At 39.6% G+C, this 26,631-nt stretch overlaps 1 protein-coding gene across 5 annotated transcripts in view; it reads right to left on the bottom strand.

The window, feature by feature from the left end:
• dbn1 (drebrin 1) overlaps positions 1 to 26,248 on the bottom strand; it is a 108,947-nt gene extending 82,699 nt beyond the window's left edge. For 2 of the 5 annotated variants that reach the window (XM_027273445.1, XM_027273447.1), the window contains exon 1: positions 25,758 to 26,248. In XM_027273445.1, the coding sequence (XP_027129246.1) occupies positions 25,758 to 25,840 (83 nt within the window). In that variant the 5' untranslated portion in view covers positions 25,841 to 26,248. The remainder of the gene's footprint in view (positions 1 to 25,757) is intronic. The other 3 variants (XM_027273446.1, XM_027273449.1, XM_027273448.1) reach the window with 3 other exon arrangements.
• Positions 26,249 to 26,631: the final 383 nt, after the last annotated feature.

The following is a 26,631-nucleotide window of genomic DNA, read 5'->3' as shown; positions in this document are numbered from 1 at the left end:
TCTGTAAATAATTATCTGTCATGTGGCATATGTGATGAAAAACCATGTCAAACACACTTCTTTCTTAAAATAACACTAATAATTCCTGTTCTCATTTTAACAGAGTGAGATGGAGAGGTCAACGTCACTCCAACGTCTTTGTTTGTTTTATGTTTTGGAGCTGGAGTCCGGAGGTGATTAGCCTAGGTTAGAATAAACGGGTAGAAACGGGTGGAAACAGCTAGCCTGGCTCTGTCCAAAGTTCAAAAGTACACCTACCAACACATCTGAAGCTCCTGTAAAGGCAATATAGTATCTCCTGTCTTTATTTGTTGACACACACAGTTTTTCCCAAAATATTGAACTTTTCATTTGGATCAGTGTTAATGTGTTAACGATGCCAGTGGTGGTAGAGGCATTCATATCCTAAAGGATCAGTGTGCAAAATACTTTCTCACAGGTCCGGCATTCAAAATGTTTCTTCAGTTAAAGTATGTCATTATATCCTCTGCAGAAGACATGGGAAAGGGATCTGAATCTGACATTTAGTGATGAGGAGTGGAACGGAATTTGTAAAAATATTAAAGCAGTTTCAAGGGATGCAAGAGTACGCCTTATTCAATTTAAAATGATGCATCGTTTTTATTGGACTCCCTCCAGAATACCCGATGAAAATAAAACCTGTTCATCTCAAAGTATGTCATTATATCAACAGAACTACTGATGGCACTTTAAGACCTATTTTAGCAGCGTTTTAATGTTACAGCTGGTCAGAGTGGCGCTAACCTGAACTACTTCAGTTCTGGTAACTTTGGTAACTATGTCTTGGAAACCATCCACCAAACCACCGCCTCTTGGGGCAACGGCCAACGTTTCCGGAAAACAGATAATGGATATCCTGGCCTAGACTTCTTCTGCAATTAGCAACTTGATACACAAGAATTACGAGAAAGACATTTCTTCTCATCTCTATGAACATATATCTACATATGAATGTAGAAAATATAAAATAATATACACAGAGATCCCCCATGATGTAGGGAGATAAATCCGAGGGGGTTACAAGATGATTAAAAGGAAAACATTTTGCTTTTTTCTTGTGAAACACTAGATACTTCACTACTTCAGGTGTAAAAATGCTCATGTTTGGAGGCTGTAACCAGGTTCACAAGCAGCTATATTTTAAGGGGTCACTGACCAAAAGCATAGTTAACCACTGACATGCACTATACTGGATGCTAGTACTATAAGTTAAAATGATTATTATAAACAACTGCATTCATGAGTGAGAAAAAACCCTCGAAATACTTGTTCTTTTATTTTAAACAGTGCGTTAAAACTGTCACAGCTCGGCTCAGTCTCCTCCTGATTAAGGCTGGAGGAATTAATCGTTGACAGACATTTTAATAGTATTACCACATGTGTAGAAAGAGGGAGAGGGATGAATATGCATGAGTCGAATGAGAAAGAGAAACATTTGAGGCACAAAGAGAGCCACGGTGGAACGAAACGACTGCACACTTTCAAATCGCTGCCTCCGTCTTCTCGCTGTAACCCACATAACTGAGCGAATCGTTGGGCCTCAGCCCCCGCACACTAACCAAACCACCAGTGTATGATAGAAGAAGAACTGGCAGCTTCTACAGAAGAAAATATATCATAATTCACCGCCTTATTTAGAAGAAGAGAGGAACATGCTGTTTGTTTTGGCTTATTTCTGTCCGCACGTTCATCATCACTCTGTGTTCATCATTTCATAACTGGGGCTGAATCATCCTGGTACTACTGCTGTTAGCAAAATGCCAAAGATGCTCTACTGTCACCTGACAAAATCCACGAGTCCTGGCTACCGGAAGTGTGAGTTTGAAGCCTAATACAAGTTTCTGTTGTCCAGTACAAGTAGCACATATTTATCAGGAAAACCAATATAAAACGGCATGTGTTGTATACATCCGTAACATTTCTAGGGCTGACAGCATCTCGCTTGCATGGCAGCAAAGAGTCTTTGATTTGATAACTACTAATAAATAAAATAATTTGTATTGGGGCAAGTCAGAGTTGACTTTGGGCAAGTAGATTTCTGATCAGGCAGGTGGGTCAGAAACATTAACCTTGAACACAGTTGTTGCAATGTTCGTTTGACATGTCTTGCTCAAAGTCAGTAGCAGTTTCTTTTTCTTTCTTTAACCTTAACTGTTCTTTCTGCCTAAGTTGAACCAAATCTTAACTGCAGCAGTGGCAGATCAGAAAACAATCATATCTTTGTTTTTGTATCTGTCATCTGTCAACGATTTTGAAAGCCACTAACAAATGATGACATCTATAAAACACTAATTTTTCCATGAGAAAAATTTATTTTGTTTTGCATATGGATTGGTTTAACATGCAGCACTAAGATGAGCTCATACATGGTTTCCCTTCAGGGCTCTCACTCACTAGACTCATATCCTGATAGCTGAGTGTGTCAGACGGTACATTGGACTGAATCATGCTTTGGAAGAACAACCTACTGCCTCATCAGCTGCAGCGCTGTCTCTTCACCACAACTAACCCCAAAAAAGGGAATTTAAAAACGGATCTCTTGCCAGAGCTACTGAGCCAGTTGGCAACAATAAATAAATAAATCTGAGAAATAAAAGATGTTTCTGTTCATTCTTTTATTTCAAAGGTAAAATTAGGATCTTATAAACCATCAAATTATCCAACAAATGCTTTTAACATAATTAAATATAATAATATGGATTGTTATAGCCCATACAATCTCATGGACCATTTTTGACTATGACCTCCTGTTATGATATTTAAATCAACTTTCTTTAATGAATACTCTGTATTTTATGGAGCTGTTAGACTTACTCATTAGCTGGGTTTGTGTTAAGCACAGTGTAGATCAAACAGCTTAGCGATTGCAGATAAAATGTTGTTTTTGAAAGACTAAAGGTCGACTTTTGACTTTCATTGGATAAAAACGTGTTGTGAATTTTGGAAATCATTACATCAATCAGTTTTCAACACATTTTGACTTTTGGACTTTACAATGTTGTAGAGTTCTTTGAAAAATGTTTGATCACATCCTTCGTCAGCTGTGATGATGAGGCACTGCCATGTGACGTTCATGCACTTAGTAGCTAAATCTGTCCATGGAAAACTGTTTATTCAGCAGATATCTTAGTCACTACAAGACTGAACTAGCAAGGCAGTTTAGTGTTCATATATGTATTATTTATTCTGTTTGGGAAACTCCACGATCTCTAGAAAAGTGTTAGTGTTTAGTGTTAGTTAGCTCTGTTACTAGGGCTCAGACTACTTGCTGGAGTAGTAAAATGGGTTCCATTACAAATAAGAGTCTCTAGCCATGACTGATTGTTTTTAAGTTATTAGTCAGACTCTGTGTATCTTTGTAAAAGCAAAATATATTTGTTTTGAGAGCCCCAAAATATGAAAACATTATGATTATATGTTTTATTTTGTTAGTAACTGTTGTATAATCACAATATTGCACTTGAAAGTGACTTCAGTGATGTTTACTGCATCACTGTCGTGCCAATAATGACGGTAAAGCACACCTTGAGTGGAATATCGCTCAGTTCAACACTTACAGTCTGTCCTCCTACAAACTTGGCCTCTGCTTTCATTCAAATTCTTCACAATAATTGCCTGTTACACTCATGGAAAGAAAAGACTATACATGAAACATCCTACACCTCTGTGGATCCTATAAACCGCGTTACGTTCCACAAATCACTTCCATAAATCCCTAAGCCTCAGCCATCATCCAGCAAACATATGATGTGAGGAGACAGAGAGAGGCCTCAGCAGAAGTGAACATCTCAAGGGGGGATGGCAGCATGAATACCAGTTTATTTCAGTGGATTATAGCACATTTTTCCACCTGGAGTTCATTTATAGACACGTCAAGTGGAGGGAGGCTTCCTCTGCTGAAACATGACATTTCTAGGAGGGAGAAGAGAGAGACGGAAATGGAGCAAACTGAATTTAATTACGGTAGAAATTAAGCCAAATGAGAGGAAGACGAGGAGGAAAAAACAGATGGGTAATGATAGGAGATTAAAACGAGGAGAAATAGATGGAAATAAAGAGAGAAGGTCTGCAGGGTCCATAAACCTCCACAGAGTCTCCACTAAATCACAGGGAGTCTGATCCCCATCAGACAGACCTAGGAGGGGAGTCTGCAATGGATGGAGGGGCGAGAGGGATGAGAGGGTGGATGACAGGGGCGACGACGACAGGTCTGCGTAGAAACACTTTATCTGTCACTGTTTGGTTTGACACCAGCACCTGTAACCGGCGCCAGGCTTTGTTTTTCATTATCACCTTTATTTCTGTAGGTGTTATGCTCGTATTCACAGCTGCAGAGATCCAATAAAACCAGCGTTAATGTCTGAGTCATGAGGTAATGATTTGCCATGACCTCCTTCACTTCCATATTTCGTGACGCCCTATGAGTGGGAACTTTACGAGCAAGGGGGCAGAAATAATATCTAATATGGAACGCACTCATCTTCAGTTTCAACAAATACTATGAACTCTGTACATTACGCTTACCTATACCAACTAATAGTTGAAATAATCAGGCAAGTGAGTCAGAAATCTACTTGCCCACTGTATAGCAGTTTCTACTGCAAAGAAATTGTTTTACTTATTACCAGTTATGAAATAAGTATGGAGACTCTTAGCTGACATGCAAGTTGATTAATTCACTAGCCCGATGTGGCATTTTACTTACAATCTGTCAAATGGGGTAATAAACTGCATTTCAATTGCACTTTTCTAAAGTAATTCTGGTTTAAAACAAAGAGTCCTTCTGAAGCAACCAAAAAGAAGATTGCTGCGACCCAACTTTTGGTTGTCTTAGATCCATAAAAGGTTCAGTTGGGCACAAGTAAGGAGGTTCACAACTTGGTGAAATCCATAAATTAATTCAAACTATGTGTTGACAAATGTTGTTCTTCAACTGTTGGACTATTTGCAATTTTTCACAATCTACAATCTATAATAGCATTAAAAGATTCTGAGAATCCAGAGAAATCTTTGCACGTAAGAGGCAAGGCCCAAAACCAACTTTGAATACCCGATGAAGATCTTTAACCCACCAGGCAGCACTGCATTAAAAACCAACATGAATGTACAAAGGATATTACTACATGGGCTGAGGAACACTTCAGAAGACTGTTGTCAGTAAACACAGTTCATCACTGCATCTACAAATGCAACTTCAGATTTTACCATACAAACAGAAAGCCAGATATCAACAACATTCAGAAACAAGTTTGCTGTGGTCTGAAGATTCCACATTTCAAACTGGTTTTGGAAATCATGGACATCTTGTCTTCCAGATTAAATCCACAATTTTAAGTGTCCCAATTTCTTTTGGGTCAACTGGACTTTCTGGATCAGATTTAATCTGATCACTGGAACCTGAAACACCACCACATCAACACAGCTCTTTCAAAGATTTAGCATCACACTCTGATAGCAAGGTTGGAATTGGAGGACTCACCATGAATTAAAGGCGTCCAACTCAGTCAATGAGGAAGTCAGCTGTCGTCAAACCAAAAAATTTGACTCCTTAATTTCTTTTTTAACAGTGACTTTCTGTGCATTTACACAACCATTTGGAGCCGCTAAAGGCTTTACTTTTAAAAATGCAGCAGCAATACAAGACTGAAAGTTTCATGGCAAATTGGCTTTATGATTATGGCATAACCTTAATCTCAAGTTGGCTCTCCCTTCACGTGAATTTGATTTTTTAATATTTATTGATTACAAGTGTGAAGTTTGTGATGGTGGTGCTGCTAGAGGAAAAGTCAAGGAGTTGTCATCCTCAGTTGACTTTGAGAATCAACAGCAAATCTGATGACAATGGGATCTGTAGTTGATAAGATATTTAGCTTTAGGCCAAAATGTGCCACCAACAGTGGTTCCACTCCCCGTGTACAATATCAATACAGTATGAAAACTGTCACATTATACAGAAGGGATAAGATAAACTTAAACAATGAGTACATGGATAGACATGAGGAGTATTTTTAGATTCTGCTGAAGAAAACTCACCGAGTTCAGTGCCGCGTCAAAACGTCAACTTTCTAAATAAAACACCAGCCTGCTTTCATGCTCTGCTGTTGAGTCAGACAGCAATCACACCCACAGTGCAGGTGTTCCAGTCAACCTGGAAACTCAGCAACACATCACCAGTAGTGTTAACACAGACTGTAACAGTGTTTGAAATAGTTTAAAATATTTTTTTTTATTTTACAGAACTCAGTGGAATTAATTCATATTTAGCAGGCTACATTTATATCCATTAGGGGGAGCAGTCTGTTTTTGAATCGAGTTTTACACCTGCACCACCTACAGGAAATAAAAGTGACATATACATAGTCACCATGGCTGTGAAATGAAGCCAAAAACTTTAGTTCCTCAATTGGCCAGGCTGGATCCAGAAATGAGTCAGTCTCCATAAGACCCCATGATAAAATGTCCAACCTTACAGCAGAAATAAACATGTTAACAGCCTGGTACCAAAAACAGCTTTGTCTTAACTCAACTGTTAAAATTATATGAAGGCTTAACGTTATGCACAATTAACAGCATGGCAGCTTTAATTGAGCACCCAGGCTCCACCTCTTTGCACATTTCTAGATTACCAGTCACACTGAGCTTCACAACGGCTCTTAAGAAACCTGTGGTACTTAGACAAGTGTCTTGAACACAAACACTTGTCTAAGTACAGGAACGTTTTGCTCAACTGTGATTGGAGCACAGAGCGAAAAGGGGCAGGACTTGAAGAAGGGTCAATTAATGGTACAAATGCAGTCTTTTAGTTTTTTATAGCTGATGTTTGTGAGTTTGTATCGGAGTTTTTATACTTTTTCATTTAAATGTGTGTTTTGAAGCACATTTCTGCTGAATTTCTTTCCTGTACATTCAACACCATCAGCATGTTCACTTCAAGTCTTCAGGCCTTTAAGTTTGACATCCTCAGCAAGGGTCTTAAAACTTCTTTTGAACAGTGAAATTTACTGGCTGTAACTATTCCCCCTGTATATGTGCTTCCAGTGGAAGTGATGAGTCCTCGTTTTGTGCAAGTCTGAGTTAAAGAGAAGAGGATATCTTCCAAAGTTTGAACCGCTTTAGTACAAAATGTCCCCTTTGTGTTACCGACTATCCACTGCATTTAAGCACAGTTTAGGGGAACAAAATCAACCATATGACGGGTATACAGAACGACTTCCACAATGAAAATGTATTAAATAATAAACATGACATATCTTCCACTTGCCCTCAGGCTACAAAAAAAAAAAACCTGACCCAGAGTCTGACCTAAAGACCAAAACTTTTCTTTTAAGTCTCGGTCCAGTTGTTGATCGACAGCCGAAACAAACCAAAACCAAACAGTTAGGTTTGACCTGTTCTTGCAGACTTAATACTCAACGCTAGGACAGAGAAGGATGTTTGTCCCGTGTGGTGTCTCACTGTAAGTGGTTCTGGTCATAAACTGTCAGCTGCAGTTTGATGCCTCAGATGTGATGTAAATACAGAGCGGCTGCCGTCCACCTCTCAGAGAAGGGTGTCACGATGAATTATTCCCACTGTGTCTGAAGTGACAGTGTGATGTGGACGGATCCTCTCCATTTTTATGTGGTTCAACAAACACCTGCAGCCAGGTGAGTCTCCAGGCCAGTCAAGATATGTTATAATCGCTATCATTACTGTTGGTATCACTTTTTTCCTTATTTACTCACTTTGATAATTTCACTATGATAGTATTTGTATACAGACATTGTGTAATGTCATTTCCCTCTTCACATGACATCAGACTGTGTGGCTGCTTCACTGAAAACTGATTAAATCTTCATTTGTAAAGTCACTAAAGCTGTCAGATACATGTAGTGATGTAAAAAGTACAATATTTTGGTCTGAGATGTAGTAGAAGTAACTCAAATCAGTTTATCCTGATGAATCATAATGAAGCTACAGGGAAAAGGACGACAATGAAAACAAGAAGTGGTCACAATAATCACGACTGCCTCATCTGTCGTTATCACTGCAGCTAAAGAGGATCAGATGGAGGCAGTTTGGGGAACGGCTCTGTAGTAATTGTTAACACAGGGGACGGGCAGCCGGCCCATCAGTCAGCAGGCTGCAACCACTCTGCTGATCCAGAAAGCCGACAATCACATCGTGATAGAGGAGGTGGTGCTTAAGTAAGCCACCTGTAATGGCACCTACAGCCACTTAATGTAGCGCTAAATGACGCATGAAGACTGAAGCGCAAGTTTAAGATTAAATGTATCTGTCACGTTGCAATGCCAATGTTTTATCCTGGTCCAAATCGATAATCCAAACATTGACTTGAGTCAACTCAAGTCATCATCTCTGGTTCCAGGCTGTTAAAATACTTGAATACAACATGCTGTGAAATATTTTATCTTCTTTCTTGTTGGATTAAAGATTTAGTAGTATTTTTTTAGTAGCCATAAATCAATATCACAGATGGATGATTGATTGTATTAAATGTGTCCACAGTCACGTTTGTCCATGTTTGAGGTGCTCAAACACATGAAAGTTAATGAGGGACAGGATAAATCCTCCTCTATAACCAATGTCCCACATCTGAAAACCATATTTCAGCTTCTCTTTGAGAGTGACACATGCAGACAATCACTGAAACGTCAGTAATATTAAATTCTGAGCTGACAGACGATGGGTTTGGACGAACTCCATCGTCTACACCAGCGACGTAAACATACGAGAGGCTTATTTCAGCTGTCGACCGTCTCCCTTGCGCTGTGTCTTTGGCTGTGGTTTTTCATTCAGGTCCTCACAGGATGATAAAAAAAACATTTGTCATCGGGAGATGAACACATGTGGAAGGAATAAAAGCTGCAGGCTGAAACAGGGCGAGGCTCGACAGCTGGGACTGCTCCTCCACTTCCACAAACTGATTTACAAGTTTCAACAATTCGACGAGGCCACTTAGCAGCCAGCAGCTGGGATGGATCCACACTGAAGGTCATGGCAGGTCGGACATCAACACACACACAGCTGTACAAACTAACGTCTGAGATATAACACTGAATCTACCAAAAATGTAAATACTAAAGGAGTGTAAATTCAAGGAAGGTGCTGAACAACAAATATACGGTTACCTTTACTGTAACAACTGAGAAAGACATATGACCCAAAACATTTGGAAATTATAATAAAGCAATATCACACTCGAATGACTGAATATCAGCACAGTGATTTAGTTATAGGAAGATGATCAGCCATGCTGTTACACTGAATTAGTAAATATTATCTTTATTGGCCTCATACTGTGTTATACTGAATAACAGCACAGCTGAGATTCAGTCATAGGAAGATAATCACAGCCGTGCTGATATTCAATATAACAGTAGGCTCAAGTGTGATCTTGCTTTTATACAACAGTCATTTTTTTCTGTATTATATATATCCATAATATATGTCACTCAGTGATAGAAAAAGTCCATGAAGGAAAAAGGTTGTGGACTAGTGATTAGACTTGTCTCTCTTCAAGGCCAGAACCATACTTAAATATGTAAAACTTGAAACCACAGAAAAATTGTGAATTTTTGAAACCAAAGTCGAGGGTCCAGTGGTCCCCCAGAAAAATGTGAGTTTCAGAGATGTTATATTTCCTGTATTCTGGTGACTTTTAGAGAATGAAAATAACCAGAAACAGCCAGAAAAAATGTCATAAATCAGGAGAATTGTGACCTTGAGACAGTCATGAAAAACAGGAGTCTTACAGAAAAATACGGATTGGTTGCTGACCCAGGCGAGGATAGAAATTGAAGAAAAGCATGATCTCCTCTGACACGATCATTTTGAAATGAAGTCATAGAAGAAGAAGAAGAAGCAGAAGCTGCAGGTTAAATAAAGTCAGACAGTCAATATTACAGCAGGACTTTACTGTAAAGCCTCAGACTTGACTGTGAACCCCGGTGGAGGTAATGCAGTTCAAATTACTCTAAACTGGTCCAGATCCATGTGGCTGGACTGGGAGAGAGACACACAGTTAATATGTCTCATTTACACTGAAGAAACTGTTCTTCAGCTTCTGGCTGCAGACTGATCGGTTTTGTTTTCCAGTCAAAGGAGTCTCGCAGGACACAAAACTGAACATCACCAGGATACAGTCCTTGGGACCAGAAAATCCCAGTCTAATCTTCACAGCCAGGGGTGGAAGGTTTTAGACGATTTCCAGTATGAACCTGTCAGACACATTTGGCCGTTCAAACCCTCCAAACCAAATCCACCGGTCCATGAATTCCTCACCAAAGACTTGTGGGTTGGTAGGCTTTCAGTTCATGTTTTGTGGGGTTTTTAAAAGGGCAATGAGAAAGACATGAAGTATACTTCAACTGTCAAAAGATCCGAAAATACTGCATGTGAATGTGCTCTGAGACAAACATTAAAAGCTTCGCTCTGAAACAAAAAACAGGTTTTTATTATTCCAGTATTACTCAGATTTTTAGTTGTGACGATGTAAAATTATAGGTTATGTTATTCAAATTGTGTTTAATGTTTCCTTGAAATGTTTTGTTTTCTTAACTTTTATTTTTTAAGCCCTATTTGGCCTCTTGTCAGCAGTATTTACACCCCCCTTCATTGACCTCTTTAGCTCATAGTTTCAGTTTCTATCCGTTCCCAAATCCTCATCAGCTCTCTGTAAACCTCCCCTCCCCCATCACTGCCAACGTCTGCTTCTGTCTGCAACTTTTATTTCTTAATAAAATATTAAATCATTTCTCTACCAGAGGAAACCATTGATTAACCTGGAGTAGTTGTGCTAGGAGAAGCTATAAAAATTGTGTGAAACACTGTGTACAACAAATTCTTAATTATTTGAGCCTTCTTCTGCAAATCTGGGCAAATGTTATACTGTATATGAAGCTATTTATTTCTTAACGTGGCGTTCGTTTGTCCCAGTGTGTCAGCTACTACTGTTCAGCCAGCAGTTAAAAACAGGACATGAACATGTACACACACTCACTACACGATGATATTACTGCAATTGTGGCTGCTCACAAGCTCTCAAACACAAAAAAACAATCAAACAATGATGTTTCCCCGCTCACTAACTCGCTCTTCTTGTCTCTTTGTCTCTCTCCCTCTCTCAGTCCGAGGCAGTGTTGTGGTGACTCAGAGGTCCACAGAGGACAATCACTGGCCTGCATCCCACCATGCTTTGTTTACACAGAGACACTTTGAAAGCAACAGAAGAACATGATGAGAGTCTCTTTTTTTTTGTTGACAAAGATACAGAGAGAGGGAGTGACAAGAAAATGTTTCCAAAAATATAGATTTATCTTTCAGCCAGAAAGAAAAGGAGGGTGTGGACAAAATGTACTTCTCAGAGTCGAAGGAGGATTTGAAAAGAAAAATCTGAAGTGCAGGAGGTGACAGATGATACCAGGAGACACAGGAGGAAGAGAGGAGGACAGGAAATGGGGGATGATGAAGTGGAGGTGGAAGAAAAAGCTACTACCTCAAATAAAAGCTGCTCTTTTGAGATTAGACTCTCAAAAACAAAAGTCAACAAACTTGATGTGTGCAGGTCAGCTGATCAGTCACAAGTCGACCTTTGCCAGCAGCTGACCTCGTCAAAGAGCAAATATCCCAAAATACAGTCACTTTGTACAAAGGTTAACTGTTAAAAACAGTCCAGAGGTCAATGAACTACATTGACTTCCAATCTGAATCCAGTCGGAGGTCAGACTGGCAGCAGCGTCTTCAGGTCTGATGGCTTTTTATTCAATAACACAACAGACAAAGTGGTTTTGAGTCCAAACTGCCACCTGTGTTTAAGAATAGCACAAGGTTAACTTCTTTCCAAACATAGACTGTATATAAAGATGAACAACGCATCTTCGCCCCCTTTTTATAGCATGAAGGAACTAATTGTAACCAAACCTATCAGAAAATCGAACACTTGAACAACATTTGGCCCATGTCCCATCTGCTAAAATGAAGGGGTAAGGGTTTATCACCAGTACTGTAGCCAACCACCAGGGCATAATCAAGGTCTTTGATTAAATATCTGTTTCTGTTTTAGGGTAACAGGACCGTAATGTTAGTTAAGAGATCAGCTTACAAATGTTAGTCTGCCAGCTCTGTCTGCTAATCGGATATCACTCTAACTAAGAAGTCCTCCATAGATCTGCTTGACTGGATTATGTGTTGATGACTTCCTGTATTATTACAAACTGACTTTATTTTGCATGTTCATGATGGGTTTGGTGTGTCTGTGTCTTCTTGAAGTAGAAGCTAGAAGTCTGAATCACGGACATATCTAGCCATGTACTGCATCACTGGACATTGCTTATAGCATTTCGGGATCCACAGTCCAAAAATGTCTCTACAAATGCCAAACGGCTAGATGTTGTTAGTTTGGTCAGCTAACCAATCTGACATAACAGGAGCCAAACCCGGCAAGTAAACCATCTCTGTAGGCCACTGTATTCCCTGTCAAACTGGCCACTGGTGGTTTGGGAGGCTGTGTTCAGACTCAGGTCTGGCTCTTAGGTTTGGCTCTGGCTTTAAGGTAGACGATGACATTAACTCATAGCTTCTTGCAATGCATACCAGTATGGGTGTAATGCACATTCGCTACTGACTAATCAATATCCGTCCCTCCCTATCTGGCTGGTAGGGAGGAAACACGCAAAAATGAGGAAGCAAACAGCTGTCTAAATATGAAGATAATAAAACCAAATGCAGATTAAAATGTCATTTCTTACTGTGATTATGTTCCTGTAAGCTCGTTATGTGTTTTTATGGGCTCTGTCTTACTCCCATTACTGCCTTGATCCCATTAAGACTGCATTACTGGTGTGTATTTAAACGTATAGTAGCCACAGTCAGGCACAGCAGCCCACGTTAAAAACATTTTTGTTGAATGAAACTGAAACAGATCAACAGCCTAGAAGTCAAACACACACACACAAGCATGCTTTAGTCTTTTCCTGCCTGTTTCATCCCATTCAGGGGAAACCTTGAGCAAGGCTTGTGCTACTGTGACTCTTACAATACTCACACACACATTCAAAGAGTATCACTCTTCAAAATCATTTAAACACCCTTAAAAAAAAAAAAACACTTGTAATCACAGCTTTCCTTCACCTCGCCAAGTCATCCCTCAATCTTCTCTTTTCTCACTGTGGACTGTCTGTCAAGGCCGCTGATGAATCAGACACATCTCATAATTTCATCAAGGCTGTACAATACGTGATTGACAAGCAGTCTCTGCTTTTTCAGACTGGAAAAATAAAAACAAAATCAGCTCCTGAGCAGAGTGGAGGAGTGAGAATCACACCTGACTGCATCACCTATAAAACCTCTTTTTCATGAATGCTGATGTGGTTCAGAGGTTAGTTCATGCAAGTCCCTCCATGTGCAACTGAGCACAGTGACTCAAAAGACAAACAATGGTGGTTTCAGTGAGTTTTACTTTGTGATCTATGAGGTAAGAATTACCATTTGTATGAAACCAATTGTCAACATTGCGTTGCGTTGCGTTATATTATATATATTATGTTGTATGTATGATCTCTGGGGTAAAAATGATATTTTTTGTCTTTGGAGAATGGTGGGACTTTTTTTATAGGCACGTTTGTCCCCTAGGATTAGCGATGTTTCTGCCATTTCAGCCTATTTTATAGATATTCTCACATCTAACGCAGTTAATTAAGGGGCCGGTCTCTGTAAGGATCCTTTCCGTAATGTTGTCAGATAATTAACGTTTTTTTTTATTGGTGATTGTTGTTCATTTCCACTCGTCATTTTTGTCTATGGGGGTTGTGGTCCAAGATGTGCTCTAGTGCAACATCATGTAGCAGTAAATTTCATACATATAACGTTTAAATCTCGCAGCTTGAACTGAGTTTGAGAGATTTAATTTAGCTGTAAAAGCATGATTTTTTTCCTGTCTAACTAGCACAATATTTGCCTACAGTCTGTAGTGTGTACTCTATGTGCTGAGTGTGTGATCATGTGTGTACTATATTTGGCAGATGTCTTGATGAACAGCCTGTTCATCTAAATCTGATTCGAGCTGTGATTTATTTTTTTAACCAAACGGTTTTATCCAAACCAAAGAAAAGTTGCACTTCCAGCTCAGATCTGACTGCAGAAAACACGATCAGTACAATAAATACACATGCACATGCAAGTACATGTACTCAAGAGGTACCATAACTGAGTAAATTCATTTAATTGCTACCTCCACTACATTTTAGAGGAAGACATTCTTCTTTTAACTACATTTATTATATCTTCAGTTACTAGTTAGGCTACTGCAACATTAAAGTGATTTGCACATTGACCTATCAATACAATATTTTAAATAAAATGCATTTCTACACTATAGTATTGTATCTGTCTGTATCTGTAGCATTGTTACGTTTACTTTAGGATCTGGGTACTCCTAAAACTACTCACTTCTCGTATTTCATGGTCATGAAGTTCTGTTTTTGAGCGAATGTTGAAACTACAAATTTCACAGAGAAACTTTAGTTTTAATGTCTGGTACAGTACATGTAAAGAAATAAAGAACAAGGTATACTGATTGAAAGTCCAATTTCCATACAAATTGCGATTTTGCTGTCAGTGTCCAAGAAATTATAGGTCACTTTTCTGGTCTGAACAAACATTTGAGACCTTAATATATTACAAGAACTGGACACTGTTTTACAATGTTCATTTCAGCAAGACAGTTCATTCATTGGACAGCAAAAAGGCTTCCTCAAGCTAGCACGTAACAGAGCTCATTAGAACCCTCTGGCTGACTTACTGCTGACAAGAATGACATAAAAACTTTTTACATTTAATTTAATAGGGGCTCAAACTGAGACAAAGGGTCATGTCAGAGTTCTTGTGACACTCACAAAAGTTTATTCATAATTTTACTGCCGAACTTGAACCTTCCATTTTATTACATTAAATGAAAGTATACAGGAAACAGTCCTTAGGAGGCAGAAACCACAGATATGTTTACAGTTATGGTAAACAGTAATGTTGCCTGATTTGGACTGTCTTTAGTATTACAATGATACTGAAGAGGTCTATTTGTAACCTGAAAGATAGCAGCCTAGTCAGTGGCCTTACACTTCAAAATATAATGCTCTATGATGTCCTGACAAAGTCAGGTGAGGTGATATGAAAAGCGAGAAGGCCACATATGAAGGAGATTAAGGTGGATGGATCAAACCAACACAGGCTTTCACCCAGGAGACGAATGTTCATGTCCTGGGTGGAACCAAAGGTCAGCGTTGGCTTCTTTTTGACTTGCCAGATGTTAGTTACTTTACATGATGTTACTTTACATGGCATTACATTATGTGACGCTTCATGACGTGATGCTACTTTATGTAAAGTTACGTTACGTGTTTACAGTTATAAAATATCTGCCGATCTGGACTTTGCATGTCTATCTACAAAATGTGCAAAGCTGACACTAGAAGGGTGCCTACAGCCATTTTTGTTGGGAGCTGGGAGTGGGAAGGTGTTGGTCTTTGTACATGTGAAAATGGTTTATTTTGAGGCTTCATTTTGGTCTGGAGTAGCTAATCTGTCTTCAGTACTGAGAATATTTTGACTGACTTATTATTATTGAAATCTTTGCAAACACCTCCCCCATTACTGCTGATATGGAAGTCTAAATTTGGTTTAAAAATAACAGATTTTAGGGGAAACATAAGAGCGGTTTCAACACTATTTCTATGACCTTTAGACATACATTGAAATCTTATTTGAAAGACAACATGTCAAATCAACATGTCGCGTTCGCATGATGTCTGACTGCTTTCCTACTGCAAACCAAGATGAGTTCTGTAACTCCGGTTGTAATTTAAATGTGTTCAATGTGTGAAAGCGGAGCTAAAAATAAAAGCTGACTGACTTCTCTCTTCTGGCCAATTTGGTCTCTCTCTTCTTTTATCCCTCCTGCTATGAAACTGCGAGGGCAGAGTGCAAATGATTCACAGAGGAAAAAAAATAAATCAGAAAAGCTTTGAGGTTACACACTGCAGGCTCCCTCTTGTACCACAGCGCTCCCTCGCTGAACTCCGAACCTCTGACAGCAGCAGCGAAATGACAACACTCCTGGCTGAGTTTTATTTCACTTCACTGATTCAAAGTGGACTGTTCATTTAACAAAATGGTGGATTTTGGCCCAGCAAGTTATTTCAGATTTTTCTGGTTCAGGGAAAAATCAACTGCTGTGTTGAAATATTAATATTATTCTGTTTGCTTTGTGCCCCTTAGGTCCAGAGTGTGACGTCTTCCTCTTCTTGAAGGTTTTTAAAGTCACAATAAACCATGAAGTGATCAATGATCATTGGAGGATTTGCTCATTGGAGGATTTGGTCTGTCTAATCGAAGCCAACAGAAAGTCTTTAAAGCCAATTTGTTGTGGAAACCAAACCGTGTAATGACAGCAATGGCTGTTGCAACAATGATGCACACTGGCCCAAAAAGACATGGCATCACAACCCCCACAAAATGATCAGAATTTGATCCAATAACATTTGGAAAGTGTATAAAACCCACACGATTAAATAATTTTATCAAAATTTAAGCTAGTCCAGAAACCTTTTTTGGCCTTATGCGCCACTGAGAAGCTTTCATAAGATTCCAACACATCCATTTGTCTTCATACATCCTTGGGCTAGACAAACTATTTCAGACATCAAAACTATATGGAGTGAATATCAACCAGCTAGTGCCAGAAATATCGCAACGAACGAGGGGTGGAAGTAACAAATTAGAACTACTCAAGTTATTGTAATTACATTTTTTGTTTTTTGTTTCTGCTTATTGCATATTCATTTACTGCATATTTGTAGCCAACAGCAGCGGAAACGCTGCAAAGTGTCACTGTAGCTACTTCTAGCTGAGTAATCTTTCAGTTATGTAACAGTACTTCTACTTGAGTACAGACTTTCAGTATTCTTTCCACCACTGCAATGAACCAGCAAAGATAAAGAAGATAACTTTTAGCAAGCGTGGACATATAAACAATGCAGTAAAATGATCTTCTGTTCCTAACACACCCATTTATGTCATGCAAGATGAAATGTATTATTCATTCATGGTTCGTTCTGATCCAACAACATGTTTTTAATGGCAAAACCTTTTGTGTGTCTCCAACAAAATGATTAAATCTGCAATGTATTTTGTGGTAGTGTGGGTAGAGAACATACTATGCTAACATGCTGATGTTTAGCAGGTTTAATCTTCACCATCTTTAGCATGCAAGCACTGACCACAATGTACAATTAAAGGCTGATGATTTATAAATTGTATTGGACAAACTGAAACCTCTAGGGATCAACAAAGTTATTAAAATTCATTCTGAGGGGAACATCTAAACCAAAGTTCATTGCAAACAATACAATATTTGGAGATATTTCAGGAATGTGACCCTCACTACAAGATAAGGATGAATGGTGAACAGAAGGTGTAAGCGTAACAAGAAAACCTAAATGTCAGCGGTCCAACAATAACAGAGGTAAATTCACAAATATCAAGAGTGTTTGCAGTCAGTGAGCAGAGTGGACCAGCGAGGAGGTACCAGGGGAAGAAAAACACTGATACTAACCTTCAGTTCAACCAGCACAAAGCACAAGTCAATAAATCTTATCTCTATCTCCTCGCACGAACAGCCCTTTGAAAACATCCAAACACATTCTCCACTGACATCATTCATTTAATTTATTCGGAGGTGGACACCCTCCCTGGTTACTTCCAGATGTCAACCCAATATGTAAAACTCTCAAAATAGTTTAAAAAATGAGAAATGAACGAGCTCTGAATTACTTCTCCATCCACTCTGCTGCAGCTGCCTCATCTGTACCGAGCTCTATACTGTACAGGAAACAACAGCAGGATGCTTTAATGAACCTGCAGGTCCAGGATGAAACTGAACACTCAGACCAGAATTGACCACAGGCCTGTTTGTTTTGAGTGTCTGATTGGAAACATTATTATTAAGCCTCATTTTCAAAATGAGATTCAATAAAAGACAAAATCATGATATTTGACAAAGTACAGAGCCCTATAATAGAGCCTTTTCAACCTTGGAAACAGTTATTTTACCCACAAAAATCTTAGCTGTAGATGCACTAGTCAAAGCTTTTAGATGCTTGCAGTCTTCTGTCAACTGCTGACATGACGTTGAAAGCTTCAGGAAAAGCTAGGACTGTAAGTGGACAAGATTTTTTTTGCCCAAGATCGACACTAGTTACCTAACATACATATTTAGTTTAGCCCTCAAACTTGTCCCCCACCTCCTCCCCTTTGGTATGTCATGCAGATACTTTTGGTCTTACAGGTTTTGTGATATACAATTTGATTGAGATGAAAGGAACTAGGGTCCTCAAAGCTTTGACTGTATCTCTGTCCAGAAACAACATTTCACTTCTCACTGGAAGCCATGAAATCATAATTCTTCTGTGTCAGTCCTGAAGTTTTCCTTCCACCTGACTAGTGGAAAATATCAGAAGTCATCTTTCTAAGTGTCCCTGTGAGACCTGAAGCGTGTCTGCTGTTGATTTGTTAGTTTCATCGTGTAGGCCGCAGCCTCACGTCACCCTCCTCATTCCTCATCATGACGCTGACCTCGGCCTGACTCGTCCGACCCGCAATCTCACGTTTCTCCGAGGCATTTACTGAAGGTTACGACCCTATTATGGAGCTGTGCATGCAGCCGCAGGAAGGGAGGAGGTGAAGAGTTTTCAATCTTTCCCAAGATAAACAAACAAAACTGGCCCTAAGCCAGCAATTTCCTCATTTAATGCAAGTGAAGAAAATATAAATGTGAGATAAATGAAGGAGATTAATGGCCCAGGGAGATGATTCACAAAGCAGACAACGATGAAAGTGAAATCCTGTTTTGCATGTTGTACTACTGACCCTGTTCTATATTAATCTGAGAGAGAGCAGGTGGTACAGAGAGAGAAACACAACTACACTTTGTATTGATTTAAACTGGAATACTTGCAGTGGAAATAGAGCAAAAACAGGAGAGGAGTGATGGGTCGACCTCAACCAAGACAAAAGGTCAGAGGTGAAACCTGGACACGTCTGATCGGTCTGAACAGACTTCCCGTTTGCTTCCTGACCTGCTGAGTGCAGTGACACACTGATGGACAGGATCTTTCATTAGAAATACGAAGCTGACTGGAAAATATCTTCCTCTGTGTAATACGTTAATATTATGGTTTATCTCTCAAGGTCGGCACAGACAAAATCATCAGTGGTGGAGGTCTCACTGTGAATTTTACTACATGACATTAACACACCGTGTGAGGTAAAGACGACTTTATCATGTCAAAGGTCATTAAATTACTTTACTGATTTATAGTATAAATTACACTAATTAAAAACATCATCTTGGGCTCTTTTCACTATTTCTTTTCATCGATGATGACAATAATCAAAAGTCTCCTGTACAAACAACCATCAGCAGACTAAACTGCCTAATGTTTGTTGGTCTTCAGAACAAGGTAGAAATGAAGACAACAACTGGCTGAAAAAACTTTTAGTTCCTTGAAAGGTTGTTCCAGGTCTACAGTCAATCTCTGTGAGGCTGGCAGGCCATCTTTATTCAGCATGTTAGCATGATAACATAACAAGGTACAGCTGAGACTGATGGGTAATGCAGAATCTGCTGGTGAGGGACCAAGATTTAGACACTGGAAGCTTTCTAGTTTCCGTTTATAGTCCAAGTAGTAATGGCAAACTATGTTTTAGTGGGCTTTGGGTGTAACAGTCCATGTGCACTGGCTCCACTCGAAGCCCGAAACATTAGCCACTGCCACCAAAGGCTCAATTGTCATTAGATGATAGCCGATTGGTTCTCCAACTGTTTGGTTATAAACCAAAGTACTGAACAAATTGACCCATGGTTGATGTTTTCCATCGTAGAAATGTTTTCACCCATCAAACCTCACTGTTGCTGCTCAGCACAGATCTGAATGTGACTGTATGTTTGTTCAGTTAAACAGACGGTTGACAAATTACAGCTTCCTTGTCTCTGTTTACAGTGCAGACTTAAAATCATCTCCCCAAACTCTCCTACCAATTTTCAGTTAAAGTCTTACTGTAAAGTTTATTATTCATACAGTTCAATCCTGTGAACATTTCTCTACTTTATCATCTGTCTAGACGTGCCGACGAGGCCTGAATTCTCAAGTACATGACCAGCGGCTGTTTTCTTCAGCGGTGTTTTGTTTTGCCTTTGACCTCGACCAGTTATTCAGTACTACATTGTGTAACCGACCTTGAGTGTAAATGGAAAATGTTCCCAAGAGGTAAATAAAGACATTACGTTAAAAAATGAGCAGCTAGGCAGAAAAATGTGAGTGAGGAGAAACAGAAGCAGTTCAACAAGCAAATGCATGAGACCTGAAGCTTCTTTGTCTGATGGCTTCAATTAATGAAACATGACTCATCCACCGTCCTGCTCAGCTCCTCTTACCATCGGCTTCTTCTTTTGTCAGGCCGGCAGAGGTGACTCGTCGGGTAATGGCTTTCTTCAACAGCTGGAGGGGGTCAAAGAGTCATGTGACAGCAGCCCCGGGCCAATGGGCAGCTATGGAGTGCTCAGCATTCCTTAACATCTGTGGATTGTTTGATATTGGATAACCCTGAATCGCCCACTGCCCTTTTCACAACGCTCACCTTCACTACAGCCTGACATTTGCGGTTCGAAAGCCGACATTCTTTCCTTCTTCCTTCAGGCGCTGGATAAAATAATGATAACAGGTGGTAAAGTCAGTCCCATCTTATTTCATCTCTTGTATCTGCAGATAACTTTTTGAACCTGGATGTAACAGCACTGATGTAAATGTATCTGGAGGCATCTATAATCGTTTTGAAGGTGGTTATAGTCAGTCATAGTTTATCAGTACAAAATCTATCCACCAGCTCAGAAATCTCAAAGGGGTAGTACGAGTTTCTTGACGTGGGGTTGTATGAGGAACACATCTACAGTCAGTCAAGTCAAAATCAATCTATGTGTAAGCTACATTTAGAAAATTTCACCACTTTACCTTGCTGTCAGATGTTTACATCGATCTATGCTCTCTCCAAACCTACCAGACTCCAGTGACAAATATTTCACCCAGCACGTGGGTTATTGGTTCACAACTCCCTCAGTCAGATAGTTTGTTTGCGTTTTTCTGTGACTTTGGTGTTTTATCATGTTAGGTCGGATTTAAACTAACATGTCAACGTGAAGCTCCCGTATTCTGCATGGTATAATTGCTATTTTTGTCAACAAGCGATATAGATGCTTCAGTTTCCCGTCAGAAAGGGTTGTCTAAATATATTGTACACTGAAACTTCCATTGATTTTTGAGGTTTGTCTTTCATTACAAAGTTTTTCCATTATTAGAGTGAAGAGTAAAGTGAAGAGAAAAAAGGGATGAAAATACTAATGAGCTCATAGTAATTAATACAAGGCGGAGTCCACAGTCTTGCTAGCACCTCTCTGATGGGAACGTCATTTAGTTTCATTCATTCATTCAGTTTTTATGATCTCATTAGAAGAAAAGATGAGGTATCAACAAAGTTCCTACAATTCATCTTGCAGCAAACATGAATCGTCACTACTCTTCATGGATGTAGCTAGATTATTCTTAATATTGCATACAAAGCTGTGACTGGTTGATCTGATTGGTGACCCCAACTGGGGGGAAAAAGCTTTACGTATGACCCACTGATCCAGAGATCTGAAACCAGACTACCACTGCATTTATTTAGGTTGTAAAATCTAGCACGACCTCAAGTCTGTCTATGAACCATTTTCCACAGATAGATAGATAGATAGATAGATAGATAGATAGATAGATAGATAGATAGATAGATAGATAGATAGATAGATAGATAGATAGATGAGTGTGTTATTAGGACACAGGGGGGTGTTTGAGGGGGTGTCCCGTGTTGTTTGGCGTCAGCAGTGTTTGGAAATCTCTGCTTTTGTTCAAATCTCATCAAGTGTGAAAATCGGGGGCAGGCCTGAGGCCCTCTGCATCATCATCATCATGATCATCATCATCATCATCTACACTGTCGTGTCTCTGCTTCACCAGATCATCCAAACAAGAACAAGCAAACCTGTGAAGTAAACATTAACCTTTAGGGTTTAATTCTGGATGTGATACAAATGGTGCAATTTACACTTTCACAGGTTGGAGAGGCCCAGAGAGACTTGTGGGTGGAAAAAATGATCATTTCCTGCCCAGATCAACAACTTAACAAGCAGTTAACAATGACGTTTTTCATCCCTGAAGAGCTCAGTGTCAGACTCTTGTGACACAAACAGAGTGATAAGAGACTTTATACTACTTTAAATATATCTCATGAATGTCTGATGTGTAGGTTTGCTATAAATGTATCTGACGTCTTTATAAGTGAGGTATTGAGTATTTAACCACAATATTTTTTGAGTGCTGACAAAAATGTGTCTGTAGCATCAAGTACAGAGATTCTATTTGAGTGTTTTTGTATCATAATCAACATCATCATCATCACTACATTGTATTCTGATGGTAGTATCTAAACTTTCTGGCATACAACAAGCCTCCAACCGTGTCTTTATTTGATATAGTGCCCACTAAATGTGGCGCAACAGCACTCAAATAGTCATCGTTTCACTTCCAATCGCAGAATTCAAATGTGTTTAAAACAACAAGCTCAGATTTGGGTGCTATTGGTAAGTGCAACAAAATCATAGACTGAAAATCTCCACTGGAGATCAAAATGTGGAACCAAAACCACAAATGCTACAAACCGAAAGCAGAACTAGTGCATTCAAGGCAATCTGACCTCATTTAGACTAATGACCGGCAACAGATGGCACAGGTTCACATTTCATAGTTAAAATGGTGACTAGAGAGTGTTTGGATCCGTAATCTGAGCTACAAACAATGAACGACCTCCAGTGATTTTAAAATTAGAGGTCACTCATCAATCAGTCGTTGTGTGCAGATTGTAAATGTAACAACACCACTTAAAACAATCACATCCATGTCTTTTGAATAAATGACGATGGAGTATTTATAGTGAGTTTCAACTCATTGTTTATCTGTCTGGACACGAGTTTACTGTTTTCAAGAGAAAAAGCTGAAATGTGCCACTATACATTACCTACAGACACTAGCTCTTGAACATATTGGAACATTTAGCAGCTCAAGAGATAGAGGTTTCCTCAGGAGGTGGTGGAGACCAAAAACAGAGCTCAAGGTGAGTCAATGTGGACTTCAATATATCAACTTAAAAGGCCCCCACGTGGCCATAAAAGTCTGTATTCTAGGTTTAAGACCTCACTGAATGTGTTTACATGGCTACAGTAGTGATTGCTGCCCTTTCATGATCAAGGACAACAGGTTACAGTTTAACTTTAAACCTGCAGTCCTGCTCAAAGTCAAACATTATGTCTTCTAATGACATTTACTTGGTTCATTAACTCCTAAAAAATGCAGCAGCTTCATTACTTCCTGATGCTCAGAAACAGCAAAGACAGAGTCGGGACACAAAAACCAAACCCAGTTAACAGTCTTATAAAATTCCTACTCTTAGTGGTACTTTCTTTATTTCGTTTGGCATCATTTTAATTAACATTCTTGTTCTGGGTTCACATGCTGGTAGGAACATCCAGCACTCCCTGACTGTATGATGCTACATTTGCTATATTTATTTAAAGGTTTTATACTTTTTTAAAGTATTTTTTAAAGTTTTATTTAAAGTTCTTTTTTAACCTTAATATAGCTACTTCACTTTTAGAAGTTAGCTTTAAATATTAATAGTATTTACTGTTTGTTTATAGTGTTTCTGATCATTTTGATAATCAATTTAGTGTGTATGATAACCCCTAACAGTTAGCAATGTTAACTAGTGACTAACGTTAACCTGATTTTCATAGCTTACCTAACATTAAGTCACTATAGCATATTTTTAACATTTTTAATATTATTAAATCTGCTTGGAATTATGCGTGCAGCTATTAAGATAACTTTTCAACTACCTATATTAACTAACACTGACTGCTTATTAACTCCTTGATCATAACAGAATATGGTAACCCTGCTCATTTTAGAAAGGTCGCCCCTTTGTTTAGATCATAGATGTTTTATTATTATTTCCTCAGGATCATGCAGGAATTGATAAGCAAACAGCGGGATAACCAGCTAGGCTAGTTGACTAGATAACGTAGCTATTTAAAAACACAAACTTGTTGAAAAACAAGAAAATTCTGAGTACACAAAGTAAAAAGCAGAGTTACCATGAAAAAAGCAAGGTGGTTACTTTTCCCGTTAACGTAACGGTTAAGTGACTAGCTAGCATCGCTAACGGTTATGGGTTGTCTAAAAAAAATAAAAAATGAAAAACACTTTAAACAAACGGTAAGCCTATTAAAATACACAAAGCTAACTGTGAAAAGTGAAGTAACCATGAAAAACTAATGCAATCACTGAGGCTGGAGGCTAAGTTTAACATAACAGTGCTACATCGAGTTACCAGCTAACACTGCTAACGGTAAGACCGCGAGGTGATTATCAAGATAATATACTATACTATAATATATACTATAAATGAAAAGCAAATACTAATAAAAAAATTGTAAAAGTGAATAACTAAATTAAGGATGAAAAAGTACTGTATGATGGGGCAGAGGTGAATAACATTACGGTATGTTAACGGCTATACGTCTAATATGCTTGTTGTGCAAGTGAATAACTGTAGACAGATTGTAAACATGTTAGTCCTGGTTTTATTTGTATACTTAAATATCAGCTACTGTAGACTCAAAACCAAATTCAGTCTTCATGAGCAACATTTATTAATAAAAAATATTTGGATATTAGACTTGTATTGATAACTTTATTATCCAAAACTTTGTCTGTGATTAATAAAATAAATTAAATAAATACATGTGTTAATTTAACTGATGACACTTTCACATTAATTCCCAGCACTACTTCCACGTGAGGCCACAAAGGGTGATGATGATGATGATGAAGCCCACCCTCCCCTTCTCCGCCCTCCTCCCATCCTCCACCACCACCACCCCTCCCGGCCTCGCCCCTCTCTCCTCCCCGCCCTCGTTTGGGGATGCAGGGGCTCATCAGTATCTCTGGACCAGGCCCCGTATAGCTCAAACACACACACACACCGCTGCATCGCATTACATAAAAGCCTGAAATTGCTTCCAGCTGCCTGCGAGTAAAAACCTGGTCCGGGCTGATCCCGGAGAGGACAAACTGAGAGGAAACAAAGCGCTCTGCTTGCACAGTTATTTGTCCAGTGTTGCACAGTGTTGCACGGCAGCGCACATTGGACCCTGCAGTCCGGCTCTGACTCTGTAAAACCTGCTGCTCGTGAACTACACTCTCACTTTTACGCAGCTGCGTAATGCGCTCAATTAGGCAAAGACTGAAGATGAACTCCGTCCTGGCGGAGCTGTGGTGGATGTGCTGACACTTTAAAAGCCGGCCTTGTATTTGTGGACTTTTCGTGCTCCCTCAAATCCGGGTATGGTGATGAGGAAGATGCTGCACGGTGCGCCCCTGTGCCGCCCTGCGCATCCTCAGCGTGCACCAAGCCGGACAACAAAACCCCCGAGGGGGGGGGACGGCGAGAGAGGAGCAGCGAGACAAGCGGGGAGGTGAGGATGGACAGAGGGGGATTTTGGGGGGGAGTGCATGGCCGGTAGAAGGACTCACCAGTCGGTGTCCGAGGTCTCGTCAATGACGTCCTGATAGGCGGTCAGCAGGGCCAGTCTGTTCTTGCCGAGATTCACAGCCATGTTTCTGTCCCTGCAAGCATCCAGACCGCTGCTGATGGAGAGAGACACGGAATGAGACTACAGACGAGGAGCAGGAGGAGGAGGAGGAGGAGGAGGAGGAGAAGGGGGAGGCGCTGACTGGTGGAGACAAAGAGACCAAGACTGTCCAAGAGGTCCTAGCGCCGGAATATTCCAGCCTGAATAGTCTGATGGGTCCTAGTGCCGAGGTGTCAACTTCTCCTCTAAGTGAACAAAACATCAGCACTGAACAGAAAAATAAAACTAAAAACTACTTTAGGTATAGGAGCTAATCCCAGCTAACATCTCCAGAAGTGAGTCAGTCTCCATAAGTCCCCATGTTAAAATGTCCAAGAAATAAACAGCCTGGTCTCTATGGCTGATTTCCCTGCTCATGACAACTGTACCGAGGGTGCAGAGCAGAGCAATGAGGCTTCATTCAGCCCACCTCAGGTCCACCAATGATCCACGTCTTTACTGATTTTTAGATTAGCCGTGAGGTGGAAGAGGCAGGACTACCAAGATGATGGCGGCCAGAGCCACCACAGATGGGTGACATCACGGTCTTTACACAGTCATTGATGTAGTCCTGCTCTATATGGAAAGTGCCATGGGGTAACACTAGATTTAGATTTAGTGCTATATATTCAATACATGAATTTAATCTATGTTAAAGTAGTACTCACTGTGATTCAGTAGTTTTTATGGTAAAACCAGATCTCACACACACACACACACGATTCCTGAATTGATTAGTCAATGAGATGCATCTGGTGCAATGAACAGCAAACAAC

Source organism: Larimichthys crocea, chromosome XXII (genome assembly GCF_000972845.2).
Source record: "Larimichthys crocea isolate SSNF chromosome XXII, L_crocea_2.0, whole genome shotgun sequence".
NCBI classification, from domain to species: domain Eukaryota; kingdom Metazoa; phylum Chordata; class Actinopteri; family Sciaenidae; genus Larimichthys; species Larimichthys crocea.
Note: the sequence above shows the minus strand (reverse complement) of the source record. Positions and strands in the feature narration are given on the sequence as shown.